The following is a 16102-nucleotide window of genomic DNA, read 5'->3' as shown; positions in this document are numbered from 1 at the left end:
TACTTTGGTATTGGGGTCTTTTGGGGGATTATAAAGTGGTTTTATGACTTTGTGATTTCTGTTTCATAATGTTGTGCCAACTCTTTCTACCAGGAGTTGGAGAGGCATAGACTAGATATGGTATGGGTATGTTTATTTTTGTACATCTAACACCGCATTGTGATTTGGTTGTGATATGGTTGTCATAGCAATGCATAAAATGTAGCACTGGCTGCTGTCATATTACATACTGCTGCATGGCTTTACAGCACAGTGCATTGCATACATCTGCTTGTCTTGTCTGTTAAGGAAAAGAAAAAAAAGACATGTCTTGAACATGTGTGTAAATTGAACATGGCAATAAATAAATGAGGTTTTTAACCAGAAATCTATGTTACTGATGTCCCAATAGAAACTGGACTACTGTATAAAGTCAGGGATTAATTAGTGCAAAGTTAAGAGGTAGCCACTTGGATAATTTTTGCAAGCCTTGTCCCATTCACTGGGAATGAATCCAGACATTTTAAATACAATTTGAATTCACCTATTTTAGAAATCAGGATGATGTCTTTCCTAAGTTTGTAAGGTACTGAGGAAATAAGCTTTCAGTCAGTGGTAAATACATAGTGTTACAAGTATACAATGAAACGTTAGAATGTAATCCTAGCCTCACGGAATTAGATGATAGAATTCCCATAGCCTTTACTGGGGCCAAGATTTACTCTACAGCTTTTAAGGCAAAACCCCCATCCTTAATGCTCTAGAATACAGCTCCGTAATGCATTTGAAGTTACTGACATAATTTATTGAGGGACAGGCATCAGTAAATGCAAGTGTCGTTGCATACGTATATGCGCCACCGCTATCTTGATTAAAACTGATCTAGAGCTGAGAAAATTAATCATATTAATTTGTTGCTTGGTTAAAAAAATGTATTTGCAATGTTTGAAAACGACCAGTTTAATATTTCTGCTGAATTGGCTATTGGAGGAGTAAATTGCAAGTTCCGTAATAGCAGATGTAAGGTAACTGACCTGTTCCAGCCAACCATTATGCTTTTTGTTCTGCCAGCTTATGAAGGAGCATCACAACTGACCATAAGTAAATCTGTATGCTTCTTTTTTACACTGTCTCCATGTTCATTGCTTTACCTTTTTGCTTTTGATTGTTCTTGTATTTGCTTTCTAAACCTGAACTAAAACATGCACAGACTTGGCCATTCTTGTCCTATATTTAGTATTTACTGTGACTTGTCTATTAATGCTAAATTTGTTACTCAGCTTTTTTACTGGTTTGAAAATGTGGATTAGTTTTGTTCTAATCTTACCTGCTTCAATAGGAACGAGAAAGGAGAAGACAACATATGATGCTTATGAAAGCCATGGAAGCACGTAAAAAAGCAGAAGTGAGTATTAACCTCTGAAAGTTCGACGTTTTCATGATTTCATTCTGTAGTGATCTGTAGAACAGTGGTGTCTTTGATGTAACAGTATGTATAATTTCATTTGTATACATGGCAGTGGCAGGACAAGAAGCAATAGGCACAAACTGAAATACAGGAAATTCTGTTTAAACTTAAGAAAAACTTTTTTACTTTGAGAGTGATGGTTGAACGCTGGCACAGATTGGCCAGGTAGGTTGTGGAGTTGCAGCCTGCTGTAGCTGATACTACTGGGGGGGGGCGGGGGCGGGGGGGGATGGCGGGGAGAGGACACCCACAGGGATGGGGACTGGATGATTTCAAGAGGTCCCTTCCATCCTCAGTGATTCTGAACAAGAAGCCAATAATTGCACAGTCACTTCAGAGTCCTTAGTATTTCCTGGAAAGGAAGTTTTATTTTCTCTTCTTCATGTTGTTCATGTGTATAAGAAGAGTAAGGACTTGTCAGAGTTGCTGAACAGGTTTTCCTCAATACTTATCCAGGGGTAAAAACACGTATCTTATTCCAGTCCAGGCTTCTTGGAACTTGCGATTTTTGTAGATGATTCTGGATTTGAACCATGACAAAACCAAGCAAATAGGATTATTATGCCTTAATAATTTTATTTTTTTTCTCCTTCAGTAGAAAGTACTGCTGCGCTACAGAAAATAGATGCTTCATTTCTCCTTTTGTTTTAGTAAAAATGTCAGAAATTCTGAACCAAGAGATAGAGACGCCTAAAGTCCTAAATGTGTATTTGTCATTTTGTGTACAATCATTTTACTTTGTCCATCTCTGAATCTAGTTATTTAACTTGTTTTCTTTTTTGAACACAGTGACATCAAGCTGATAACAAAAAACTGGTTGATTCCACTTTCCAAAATTTCAGGCTTCTTTTGATGCTGATCATCTAAACATATAGCTTTTTTGTTCTGTTTTGTTTCTGAAAATAAGACTATTTTCAAAATAGCTGCCCTTTGCTTATGATGAGTGCTTCTTATTCTGATGACTGCTTTCATTTATATAAATCTAGTATATCAATCACAAAAGGACCTAATAACACTTGCTTATTAATGAGGATTAATGCTAAAGATTAAATACATATTCTGTGCTATTAAACTGGTGTTTGTTGGGCAACTGAATTAAACTATTCCTTTTAAAGTACTTTTAAAGTACTGCAAAATGGAAATATTTTTCTGGATACTTTACTTAGAAGGGGAAAAATATTCAAGAAACACTGGTAGTCCGTATCAGCACAACCTAACCCAAAATCCATCAAGATATTTTCATTGAGTTGACTAACTGGGCCTTTAACTAGTTAAATTTTACTCTTTAGCCATACTGTTGCATGAAAGACACTGAAGTTTCCCTGCTCTTAAGCTAATGTAGTAGTGTTTTTGTAATAGAACTTGTTCTTATAACCAGTTGACAGGTCTCAATTTCATTAGGAAGTTGCAGAAGGAAATGAGGGAAAAGTCTTTAGCTTTGCCTTGAAAAGCAGTTGTAACCATATTGCTTATGTTCATGACTGAGGTAGCTTGAGTAAAAGCCTCTCTTACAGGAATACCACATCCTGCTTATTCAGGTTACACTACAGTAGATGAAATGTTACTAGCTAAAACAACTCAAACTTTTTTAGCTTAATTGGTTTGAAATAATACTGTAGTTCATGTTGCACTGTAGATGGTTTAAAAAAAAAAATTATCTAAAAAAAAGTACGTGATAGAATAGCATTGTTGATGATAAAACCAGAGCTGTACAGTACGATTGATGAAACTTTTATTAGACCATGATAAACTAATTTATATCTTAATCCTGAGGCTGTCTTCAGTTTTAACCCTGATATCTTAAGGGGGACTATCAATGCTAAGACATAATTGCTAACTTCTTTTATTTTACTTTTATATATTTCTCTATATCCTGAGACGACTTCTATCTCTGTATCCTGAGACTTTTATAAATAAAGTACAGATAGCTAAGAGATTGAAGTAAAATAACCATCATTACAGAATCTAGTTGTCAAAGAAATTGTTAAAACTTTTCTCTTGGATATGTTCGTAAATTTAAATGAAAGTGACAGACCAAAACAAAGAAAAATTAAATAATACTTCAGTGCAAGGAAGATTTTTGGGGTTAGCTCTTAAGCTGGCTAGGAAAGGTGCCCTCCTAGATTTCTTGTTTGTAAACAGAGAGGGACTCATGGGTGAAGGGGTGATTGGTGGCTGTCTTGGTCACAGTGATCACCAAGTAGTTGAGTTTCAAATCATTGGTGACAGGAGAAAAACCGCCAGCAAAACTTCGACCCTGGATGTGGGGAGACTTCGGGCTGCTGAAGGAACTATTTAGTAAGATCCCCTGAGAATCTGCTTTTGAAGGTATTGGGGTCCATGAATGCTGGTCACTTTTTAAGAGCCATCTCTTAAAGAGTGCAGGAGTGGGCAATTCCAAAGTGTGGGAAGTCAAGCAAGTGGGAAAGAAGGCCGCTTGGCTGTCTGGGGATCATCTTCTAGAACTTAGGCGGAAAAGGAAAGTGTATGGACATTGGAAGCAAGGACAGGCAACATGGGAGAACTATTAGGATGCTGTTCATAACTGTAGGGAGAAAATTCATGCGGCCAAAGCTCCATTAGAGTTCAATCTGGCTGGTACTGTGAAGGACAACAAAAAGGGCTTTTTTAAAATATGTTAACAGCAAAAGGAGGATCAGAGATAACATTGGTTCGTTACTTGATGAGGTCGGTCACCTCACAAATAGGGACATAGAAGAAACAGAGACATTTAATGCCTTCTTTGCCTTTGTCTTTAACACTGATGATGGGCTCTGGGACCCCCGGAGCCCTGTGTTGGAAGACCGTGACTGGGGGGGGATGGTAAACTCCCAGCTGACTCTGAACATGTTGGAGACTTGCTGCTCCAGCTGAATGCACATAAGGCTATGGGGCCCGATGCGATTCATCCCAGGGTACTGAAGGAGCTGGCTGATGTTATTGTGGGACCTCTCTCCCTTATTTTCAATGATCTTGGGAATCTGGAGGGGTCCTAGTCGAGTGGAAGCTGGCAAATGTTGTCCCAGTTTTCAAGAAGGGAAAGCAGGAAGACACTAGTAATTACAGGCCTGTCAGTCTCACTTCAGTATCTGGTAAAATTATGGAGAAGGTTATTCTGGGAGTTACTGAAAAACACTTGAGAGACAATGCAGTTGTTGGTCATAGCCAGCACGGGTTCATGAGTGGAAAGTCCTGCTTAACCAACTTAATTTCCTTTTATGACCCATCTAGTTGACCAAGGGAAGCCAGTAGATGTGCGTGGGTTTTTTATTTTTTTTATTTTAGCAAAGCTTTTGATACTGACTCTCACAGTATCCTTCTGGACAACATGTTCAGCATACAGCTAGACAAGTGCATAATACTTTGGGTGAACAATTGGCTGACAGGTCAGGCTCAAAGAGTTTTAATAAATGGGGTCACATCAGGCTGGCAGCCAGTCACCAGTGGGATTCCCCAGGGCTCAATTTTAGGGCCAGTGCTCTTTAATGTTTTTATAAATGATCTGGATGCACGAGTCGAATGTACATTAAGTAAGTTTGCCGATGACACTAAACTAGGAGGAGCTGTGGACTCTCTCGAGGGTAGATAGGCCTTACAGAGAGATCTGGACAGACTAGAGAGCTGGGCAATCACCAACCATATGAAATTTAACAAGAGAAGTGTCGGGTTCTCCACCTGGGACGAGGCAATCCTGGTTATACATACAAACTGGGAGACGAGAGGCTGGAGAGCAGCCCAGCAGAAAGAGATCGGGGGGTTTGGATTGGTGGCAAGTTGAATATGAGTCAGCAGTGTGCCCTGGCAGTCAAAAGAGCCAACCGTGCTCTGGGGTGCATCAAGCACAGCATTGCTAGCCGGTCAAGGGGCGTGATTGTCCCACTCTACTCTGCACTGGTGCGGCCCCACCTCGAGTACTGTGTGCAGTTTTGGGCTCCTCAATATAAGAAGGACATCAAACTATGGGAGTGTGTCCAGAGGAGGACGACCAAGATGGTGAAGGGTCTCGAGGGCATTACTTATGAGGAGCGGCTGAGGTCGCTTGGTTTGTTCAGCTTGGAGAAGGCTGAGGGGGGATCTCGTCGCAGTCTACATGTTCCTCAAGGTGGGCAGCGGAGAGGGAGGTGCTGATCTCTCTCTGGTGACGAACGATAGAAGACAAGGAAATGGAATGAAGCTGCATGAGAGGAAGTTCAGATTGGACATGAGGAAAAGGCTCTTCACTGGGAGGGTGGTCAATCACTGGAACAGGCTCCCCAGGGAAGTGGTTATGGCACTGAACCTGTCAGAGTTCAAGGATCCTCTGGATCATAGGCTCTTAGTCATAGGGTTTAGTTGTAGGTAGTCCTGCGAGGAGCAGGGAGTTGGACTTGATGATCCTTATGGGTCCCTTCCAACTCGAGATACTCTGATTCTATGATTCCTCTTTGTTAAAAAGTTAAAGTTGTTTCTGATCTTCCTAGTAGTATCCCGTAATACAAACTGGAAAAGAAAATAATGGCAGTTTTATTGATAATATTTTCATGAACTAAAATCAGGCATCTGTTTCTGACCTATATCATTCTGGTAAGTGGTGTCAGTTACAATTGTGCAAATAAAGCTACTAAGAGCTGAATATTCTGAAGATGGTTTTTCCACAGCAGCTGTAAATAAAGGGATAGATCGGATTTCAAAAAAACAGTATGTTCCATTTTAAAAAAAGCGTTACCCTCCTCATGCTCTCCACATCCTTTTTGAGGTGGAGGGCTCAAAACTGGACACTCTTCCAGATACAGTCTGATCAGCACTGAGTAGGGGAAGGTGATACCCTAAGCACCTGATCCACTGTTGGAAATCAGGATGCCAGGCTAAATGGTTGTATAGTCTGATTCACTGCTGTATTTATATTCTTACTCTAATAGAAATGGAATAGTAAATGTTTATTGCAGCCAGTAAAAGTAATCTCTAAATACATTCATGAAACTTCACATGGTTAAGGTTTGCATTTTTAATCATAACTGCAAATTAATATGTTGCCACTTAAATATCCGTATGTACTTCTCCTGTTTTCTTCTGACATAGAATGTTTCTAGTTGTCAAAAACAAGTTGTAGGAAATGCCAGTTGGCTTTGAGACCTCGACATAGGTTAAGTTAAAAGGCAATGAACCATTTAAAAAAACAAGTCAGGGGTTCTGTATGTGACTGCTTTTTTTCTGCCAGTGTAAGATTTCTGGTCCAAACATGTTCTTTGTGTCCAACTCCGAACTCTATCTTGCCTAAAATCCACTGAAGAGTAGTAGAGGTCACTGTCAACTGCTCTGTGCAGTCATAGTGTTTAGCCACAGTTAGCAACAGTGGTCTAGTAATATTCAGTATAGAATCAAAAGAAAGAATAAAAAGTCATGGGGCCTGACAGAACTATACAGCAAAGTCAGCAGTTAATGCCGTTCTACAAATGCAGCCGAGTCCTGACTTAAAGTTATAACCCATACTCTCATTTATGCAAAATTTGGTGGTAGTAAACTGAAGAGACTAGAATGACCTCTTAAACTGACAGGATAATGGGAAGTGATTCTGGATAATAAGAATCAGCTTAGCTTGGTTTTTTAGCCCTTCTGTGTCCACAGGTGAAAAGCATGTATAGTGTCTTCACGTTTATATTGTATGAGGTTCTTAGGTCATGACACACGCAGACATATGCACGCAGTTCTGTGATCTAAAGAGGTAGCATTGATATATGGCAGATTCCATACATGGTTTCTTACTCAATATTTTGCATTCGATATCGGCTGCACAGAGGTATGTAATGAATTGTGTAGGCAGCCCAGCATATCAATGCTGGGCATTTGACAGCAGAACCCCTGGAGTCAGGGATGGGAAAGGCAATTGGAGCTCCAAATTCAGACTCAGTCTTAGCAGGTTAGAGAGATATAGTTAGTATAGTATTCTGTGTGACATCAATGTAGAGAGTGTTGGAAGAGAAAAATGATAGATGCTTGGCTTTTCACTTGATTATCCCTGTGTTCTTGTTGTACAGAGTGAGATATTAATGACTGTTCAATTTTCAGATTGCATGCTAAGTGCATGGTAATTCAAGGGCAGAAGCTGTGTGTATTGAAAAGATTGGTTGTGTTTTATAAGCTATTCATATCCAGTTTATGTATCATGGGAATTTTTAAACCATGTGTTGTCCAGAGAGGTCTTCCCAGCTACTGCTTCCTTGAGTTGTCTCTGCTTTAGGAGATGCATATTGATGGGATTAGTGTGTAAGTGGGGCCTTTAAGATCAGATGCCTTGCGTGTATGGCAGTTCTTTACCATATTTTCACTCGGTCATCTTTCTGAAATGGTACTCCAAAGAATCTTTCAGTGTAAATATAATACCCATTTCCATGTGGACAGGAGAGAAACAAAGTGAATCTTAGATTTGCTCACAAATTCGATGATTTTGTTCTATTTCTGTAGTTTTCCCCTTCCCTTTACTTGAATGCAGGTTCCTTAATTGCTGTGGTAATTATTAAGATTGTGTAAGTAGTGCTTTTCAAATTCTTAGATTGTTCCATTGTAAGTATAATACGTGGGTTTTATTTTCTGCCCTTTTAATTCTATTTAAGGAAAAAGAGCGGTTAAAGCAAGAGAAACGCGATGAAAAAAGGTTAAATAAAGAACGTAAACTGGAACAGCGAAGATTGGAATTAGAAATGGCAAAGGAGCTAAAGAAGCCTAATGAAGATATGTGCTTAGCAGACCAGAAGGTAATCATAATAATGTAAACTTATTTTCTTGCTTCTTGTTCCTGTATTTTGCCATTGTGACAATAACTTTTTTTCTTGCAGCCACTCCCAAAGCATTCAAGTTTTGGTCTAGATAATTAGATAGCTATTTGAAATATATACAAATACAAGATACTACAAACACTAAAGTAGCATATGTTTAGTTAATTAAAAGCATTTTGTCTAAAAGTGGCCTGCTTCCCAAAAAGCACTTGCACGATTGCTTCAAAAAAAAATCGATTATTCTGAGTTATTTTTACAGCAGGAATATGCGTCATGCCTCAGTAGTACACAGGCACTAGATAGAGCTTTTCTCATATGTGCAGCTATTCTAAGCTGTTACTCAAAAAGATTACTCTCCCAGTCTTCTGTGTTCTTAGTTCTTGTCCTTCAGGACTTGACATACCTCTGGTTCAAGCCCTCTCTGTTCCAGAGAATTCCCCTCCCTATGTCCACGAAATATTTTTACACCACCTTTTATGGTATTTTGGCTCAGAATAGAGCCTGAGAGCGTCTCCTGCCAAAAAAGTTAAGTATTTATTAATCTCTTGCCTCCTATAATGTGTAAAAAGGTAAATGTGCTTCAGCTTTAAATTAAATTACTGGATGGCATGCAGGGAGCAGCTTCTCTATAGCGTTTACCTTCTAGCATTGTCATGCTGTAGGTCATATGGAAGTATCAGCCAATTTCCCTAGCTAGTACTAAAAAAGTTTTCTTTGGAAGTATACTACTGAATCTTTCATTGTTTTTCTTTCCTTTTCAGCCTTTGCCAGAGTTACCTCGCATCCCAGGCCTTGTTCTCAAAGGAAGCACATTTTCAGATTGTCTCATGGTAGTGCAGTTCCTGCGTAACTTTGGTAAAGTTCTTGGCTTTGATGTGAATGTGGATGTCCCTTCCCTCAGCGTTCTTCAGGAGGGTTTGCTAAACATAGGGGACAGCATGGGAGAAGTACAAGACTTGCTTGTAAAGCTTGTCTCTGCAGTTGTTTGTGATCCAGGACTTGTTACAGGATACAAGGTAAAAAAAAAAGGGGGGGGAGGGGGGCGGGAAATCCATAGTACACACTTTATATTTATGAATGCATTCTTCCTAATGCATCTTTGACACCTCTCTGATTTAGATTACCATTTCCATCTCTTTCCTAATTCTTCTCTTTGGTGTCGCTATTCTAATGTTACTCAAAGACTTTCTGTGCCCTGTCAGCCTTCCCATTTTCCAGAAGTGATATATTTCTGGGCATTTTCTCTACCCTCCCCCATTTTTATTTGGACCTCTTGTAGGGCACTGTCATCTGTGGCCACATCTTTTAACTCCTTTCTCCCCCCCCCTTCTTATCCTTGTGTTATACTCTCAGTGAATCTTGCCGTTTCTGTCTCCAAAGTCTGCTTTCTATGTCACTTCGTCAAAACTCTGATTCATTCATGATTCTCTTTCTTACTATCCTTCTTTTTCAAGCCAACATAGCTCTTTTCTCCTCTAGAATTCTACATAGCATGATTGTACAAAACAGTATTCATCAAGTTCCAGTTGGACCATGTCTTTTTTCATTTAACCTATTTCATTAATATTAATATTCCCTTTGCTCTTAAAAACTTAGATGTGAAGACATTCTAATTTGTTACTCTATTCAAGTTTTACATTTGAATAGTTTTAAAGAAGAAACCTGATTAAAGTCCTTATGTAAAAATGCAAACAAACCCACCCCACTGTTTTATAAACAGTATTATAGCCTACAGAGGAAAATAATATTTTTAAACGTGATTGTTCAAAATGTCTTTATTCTTTTTAGGCTAAAACTATTCTTGGGGAACACTTACTGAATGTTGGTATCAATCGAGATAATGTGTCCGAGATTCTGCAGATATTCATGGAGGCTCACTGTGGGCAAACTGAGCTGACAGAGAGCTTGAAGACAAAAGCTTTTCAGGCACATACTCCAGCTCAGAAAGCATCAGTACTTGCTTTTCTTGTCAATGAGTTAGCATGCAGCAAAAGTGTAGTAAGGTAAGATTTTTCCCAAACAGGTCTGTAAAAATAAAATATTATAGTTCAAAAATACTGTATACACTGTGTCCTGTTACAGAAGGATTCTTGTTGTTCTTACAATGAAAGCTGAAATTTGCTATGTTACTGCTTCTTACCTTTATGTACTTTTGATATAATGGAGGAGTAGAACTTCTCCATGTTTGGTCTGTAAGTTTGTTTTCAAAGCTTGCACCAAAATTTCTCCCAGGTGTTTTTGGAGTAAAAGATGAGGTTGATTCCTAAGAAACATACTAGGTATTCTAGGGAATAATTTAAAGTACTGCAGGCGCCTTACACAACTCTTCTGTTTTCCCTTTTTTCCTTTTGTTTTTTAAGACCTCTTTTGTCCAAATACTTTACCTAGGGTGTTGTTGTAAGCTGAGGTGGCAAGCCTGATTTATCATGGTAGTAATTCAAGAAAGTGTGTACTTCATTTGGATCAGTATTGTATAGCATTTCATAATTAAAAAAAACCCCTATGTTAAACAACATTTTAAAACCCAACAATGTGCAATAAAAACTTAGGAAATGCCAGTCTTTGGGATACCTATACCTCCGTGTACTTACTTGCTGTGGTGAAGTCTTTTATCACCTAATTGCGTGCTGTTTTGTTTCCTGGTGAATTCTGCTGCTTTTGGTATACAGTGCTGCAAAAGTGAATCAGGGTTGTGTAAGGCAAGAATGAAAGAGATGCTTCGTTTTTTCCAAAGCTGAAAATAGCAGGAGTGGGCAGTGCAAGTGCTGTGCATGTACTGTGTAAGAGAGTTCACGTGTATTAACCAAATTCATCATAGTAAGAAAGTTTATCGTATTGCGGATGACCAACTGTTAAGTCAGATTTGTAGAAATGATCATTCAGAAGTTGAGTTTCTATATTTTCATCATAGAAACAACTATAACCTGCTAAATTGTTGAGGCTGGGATGTCTCAGAAGTGGGCTTGCAGATGGTCACTGTACTGAAACACTTTTTTGGTTCTTCAATTTCTGCAGTGAAAAGTGAACGTTAGTTTGTAGGTCACGTGTGTCCTAGTTAGAATACCATAGATGTACCACTGATAACTTTGTTTTCAGTGCAGGGCTAGATGTTTTGTGGCAAATGCATCTGGAGGCTTGACATTGAATTCGAACTATGGAAAGAAATGTCAAATTCTTTGAATGACATTCTTCTTATGCAAAGAAATCTTACGTGATACGCAGTATCACGTAAATAAAGACTGTGTGACATAGGTAGAGCAGTATGCTACGTTGGCATTCCTAGTATTGGAATTTCCCAGCTTTAAAATTATTCTTTTTGAATTTTAAATATTTCTCCAAGTTAGTTGAGACAACATATCTGTGTCTGTCAGAAAAAGATATGTAAGTTCACATTTAATGGAGTATTTTGTCTTTGACAGTGAAATTGATAAAAACATTGATTATATGTCAAACTTAAGGAGAGACAAATGGATGGTTGAAGGCAAACTTCGGAAGTAAGTTTCTTTTCCTTAAATATTACAATATATTGCTTTTTTGCATTTGCTCAGATATGCTGCTATATAGGCAATTGGTTCTAAGGACAAAATTGGCTGATGCAATTACAGGTTTACCAAGAAGTTAGTAACTGAACTGCTTAATTAACATGGATGTGGATTTAGAATGGCGCAGCACCAGTCTTTTGCAGTCTACTAAAGATGCATTAAGTTCAGAGGGTTAGTGTCCCTCAAAATTGGAGCAAAGTCAAGTCCATTTTGTATTCTTTGGAAGAAAGTAAAAAAATTTTTTCATTGGAATGTTACAGGAGCTGTCAAATCGCTTTTGACATTATCAAAGTTTCTTTGGACCTACCATAATTACCAGTGTTCATTCTGAAAGGCGTTTTAAGAAGACATGATTTTCATACAACAATTACCAATTGAATTTTGCTAATTTATGTTACGTTATCTTAGTGTTTCCCATTTGTCAATGTTGCGTTGTTCCCTGTAGCTAGGGATCATATGTAGAATGCAAACTTGGAGTTATTTTTTATATTTAAGGCAAAATTGGAACTTTTCAAGGGTTGTCAGTTTCATAATTGCTGTTCTCCCATTCTACAAGACAAAATTCCATACAGCAAGCATAATGGCTCCAGCTGCCCGGAAGCTAGAAGGCATAAAGTTAATGAATCACAGGGGGTAAAAATACAAAGCCAGACTCTGCGTTCTTTTTTTTTCTTAGTCATCTTTGCCTCTTACTAGGAATGGTGAATCCTTTCTTAGTCCTTGCTTTAGGTACTTGTATTTCTAATCTTGTGTCTCCCTTTTTTCCCTTTAATGTATCTCAGAAGGAAGAAGGAAAGAAGTAAAGAAGAAGGACAAAGAGGGAGGTAGAGGAAAAAATTAGACCAATAAAAAGAAATTATCTACTAATACTGCAGATCCCAGTCTGCACAGGGTTAATATATTTTATCTTTTAGGACAATCCAAATACCTTTTCCTGTCTTCATCTGTATCCCCTCTATGAGATACAGTTTAAAAAGTGTTTCTGAAGTTCTGATGTAGCCAACTGTCCCTTAGTGAAATGGGACCCTTACCTGTCCTTGTCTCCTTAGGGACTGCTTAGTCTTTCTCTCCCTCCATCAAACTGTAAGTACTTGTAGATGTAGGATCCTCCTTTTTGCTCATGATCTCTCTTTTCTTCCCTTTCAAATAGTGGGCCCAATACCCTGAAGTCCCAAGCCCCTCTTCCTTTCTACAGTCATTTCGCTGTTTCTTGTGTTTTCCCCTCATGTGTGGATTTCAGGTTCCAGTAGTGCTGTCCCTATTTTTGAGTGTAAGTATCACGGGAGTGCTCAGAAACATCATTCTTCCTCTTCTTTGAATTCACTGGACTTGATTAATCTCCCTCATCTTTGGTTCAAACTCTTTGGATTTTCCACTGTTTTTCTGATGAACTCTAAGAAGCTTTTTAGAAGAGCCTTATTTGATAAATTTTAAACAATGTTTTCTTCTTTATGTCAGTTGGTGTTTTTCATAAACTCTTAGAACTGTTCTGGGGCTTCTCTGAAAAGAAATCTGTCCATTTCAGTCTTCTGTTTGGTCTTTTTTTCTGCTTCCAGACTTCATTCTTATGCATGTTATCTTCCCCATCCATTTCAAAGCTCAGTCTAGTTTTTAAGCATCCGAGTCCCAAACAGTTTTGCGTAGGAATATCTGGTTTCTTGATTACTCGCCATGTGATCAACGGATGTGTACTCTTTTCATATGCATACAGGCCTTTACATGACCCTCAACACAGCCCGTCATGGGTGGGAAGTGTATAGTGGTAGAATAATGGATGCTGAGGAACAGGTTTATTTCATCTCAGCCTGGTGTGCTAGTGTTTGTTGTGGTAAAACTTAATACTGCTATGTCCAGACTGTCTTGAAGTATATCCAAGTGGGATGAGAAAAGATTCTACCTGTATCAGATGTTTTCACTAAGTGATTTTCTTTTTTTTTTCTTTTTTTTTTCTTTTTTTTTCTTTTTTTTTCTTTTTTTTTTCTTTTTTTTTTCTTTTTTTTTTTTTTTGGTGCTTACGCTCTCACTTTTTATGAGATTAGCTGCTCAACTGGATATTGGGGCCGGGGGAGGGGGGGGGGGGGGGGCGAAAAAAAAAAAAAAGAAAACCTATGTTTGTAAGATACAAAAAAATCAACATTAAAATCCCAGGTGGGAAAAAGGAATCATTGTGTAAAAGCCTATAGGAATCCCCCCCCCCCCCCCCCCCAAGATACTGAACAAAATTCCTTGAATAAATATAATATATATGGTTGGAAACTGAATTCTGAGCTGCCTGGACTGTTTCTGCTGGGCTGCTGGTCAGTGAGAGGTTGCATCTAATTCCTTCTCTAACATATTTAGATGTGAATCTTGGTACTAATCACCATTTTTGTAAAGGCGCACCTGTCTCATACAATCAATTCATCTTTCTTTGTGCTTTCTGTATCACAACTATAGTCAGAATAATGTCTCACCTCAGATGATTAAGCTATTTTTTAACTAGATAATCATAATCTCAGTGTCTCCTTTTCCATTATGTGTCTTCTCCTTGGCATCTCTTTTGTAGCTTGAGCAATATAAAAGGCAATAAAAATGAAACATAGCTACCTGAAGGATTAGGTAATACCTGCTTCTTTACAAGACTTGAAATACTGCAGAACAAGGTTTTTCACTGCAACAATGTTCTTTTTAACATGCCAGTATTATGGCATACTCCTTGTAAGTTAATTTCTTTTCAGTGAGGCCATCTCAACTGTAAATGATGATGGTATAACAAAAGCAGTGTTACATGGGGGGAGAAGTTACACCCTGAGTTTGGGTAGGAGGAGGTAATGCTGATTTGGGAAACTTTCATTTTTTGAGACCCAAGCTGAAGTATGTTAAACGTGCGGTAGAAGTGCAATGTTTAGAATTTCTTTGCCTTGCTACTACTTAATATTTATGTGCAAAAATTATGAGGAAGGCATGAAAATTAAGTCAAAAGGTGAATTTTCATTCTATGATGTAGTAAACGTTACAGATTAGATTAGGGCAGGCTTAAGTCACACATCTTACTATCTGATGGGCCACCCACTCTTTTTATAGGCCAACAGACTTTATAATTCTCTCAACAATTGCAGATATCGTTTTGGTATATATGTGAAAGTGAGGAAGTTGGAACAGTTTTCTGAGTGAAGGTTTTCTTCTCTCAGTGAGCCATATGTCTAGGTAGCAGCAGGAAAATTTTGCAACCTCTTGTAATATCTGAACATTTTTTAAGTTATGCTCTTATTGGTTTCTGCGTCTACGCTACTTTGGATACAGACTGCTGCCTTCTTATGCTTATGGTGCTATTAAATCTTTTAAATGAATCTTTGATTCATTTCCATCCTTATAATTTGTAGTGTCATGGAGGCTTCCTATAGTGCTTGACAGCATTATATCTCTATTTTTGCTTTCAGCAAAAGTAGCCTTTTTTGCTTCTTCTAGTTTCTTTTAGGTATATGAAAGACATGTTTGCTGGCCATTGAACTTCCACCTGCCACCTTTATTATTGAATTGTCTTCAAGGTTATCTTGGTCTAATTTGTCTCTAAAATTGTCCAGTCATGCAGCAGTCAATCCAATCATTGACTAGTGGCTTTGTTTGATAGTTAATTCCTGTGTATAGGCAGGAATTTCTAGTCCAGATGAAGAGGACTTGATGGTTTGAAGTTATCCTTGTAAAAAGGAACTTTTTTTTCTAAAAATCTTAACTCAGGGGAAGCCTGAGTAGTATTGATACTCAATGAGACTAATGCTTTTTGCACCAGACCTGAAAATGTTACTTGCTTCCAAATTCACTGGAAGGCTTGAGAAATTTTTTTTTAACAAAAAATATTTTAAATCCCTAAAATAGCTAGAAATCCATTTGTATTGGAAAAATAAAAGTGTAAAACTTTCTGAATTCTCCAGAGGATTAATCACTGCATTAAAAAACAAAACAAAACAAAAAAACAGAACCACCCAAAAAGACAAAAAACAACCCACACACCAAAAAACCAAAGCGCAACTGTTTTCAAGCAAACAGAAGTCCCCTTGATGATTTCTTGCTAGCGGTCTTTTTAAAAAGTGCTGTTACCAATTGAGCAGTGACAGCTTCATTTAAATCTGTGCTGTTGAGTACTGGCTTTGTTTATCAGCATTTTAGAAGGCTGCTGTATTTGTCAGTATGCCCAGAAGCCAGTACTTCTACAACACTCATCATACTTGTAGCTACTTGCTGTATGGAATATTGTTTTGTAGGATGGGAAGAGAGAGAAGTACGACAAGGAAAAATTACGTGCTGGTAATTGTGTTTGTCGTTACCGTTCTACTTTTCCCATCCTACCTTCTTCCGATCATCTCTTACAAAAATCTTTGTCT

At 38.1% G+C, this 16102-nt stretch overlaps 1 protein-coding gene across 12 annotated transcripts in view; it reads left to right on the top strand.

The window, feature by feature from the left end:
• Positions 1-16102, top strand: part of BAZ2B (bromodomain adjacent to zinc finger domain 2B) — a 173908-nt gene that overhangs the window by 136431 nt on the left and 21375 nt on the right. For 8 of the 12 annotated variants that reach the window (XM_075511375.1, XM_075511368.1, XM_075511371.1 and 5 more), the window contains 6 exons: positions 94-126; positions 1319-1384; positions 8038-8178; positions 8961-9215; positions 9988-10202; positions 11619-11693. In XM_075511375.1, coding sequence (XP_075367490.1) covers positions 94-126; positions 1319-1384; positions 8038-8178; positions 8961-9215; positions 9988-10202; positions 11619-11693 — 785 coding nt within the window. The remainder of the gene's footprint in view (positions 1-93; positions 127-1318; positions 1385-8037; positions 8179-8960; positions 9216-9987; positions 10203-11618; positions 11694-16102) is intronic. The other 4 variants (XM_075511374.1, XM_075511373.1, XM_075511370.1 and 1 more) reach the window with 1 other exon arrangement.

This window comes from Mycteria americana, chromosome 9 (genome assembly GCF_035582795.1).
Source record: "Mycteria americana isolate JAX WOST 10 ecotype Jacksonville Zoo and Gardens chromosome 9, USCA_MyAme_1.0, whole genome shotgun sequence".
Taxonomy (NCBI): Eukaryota; Metazoa; Chordata; class Aves; order Ciconiiformes; family Ciconiidae; genus Mycteria; species Mycteria americana.
The sequence above is the reverse complement of the archived record's forward strand: the minus strand, read 5'-3'. Positions and strand labels throughout refer to the sequence as shown.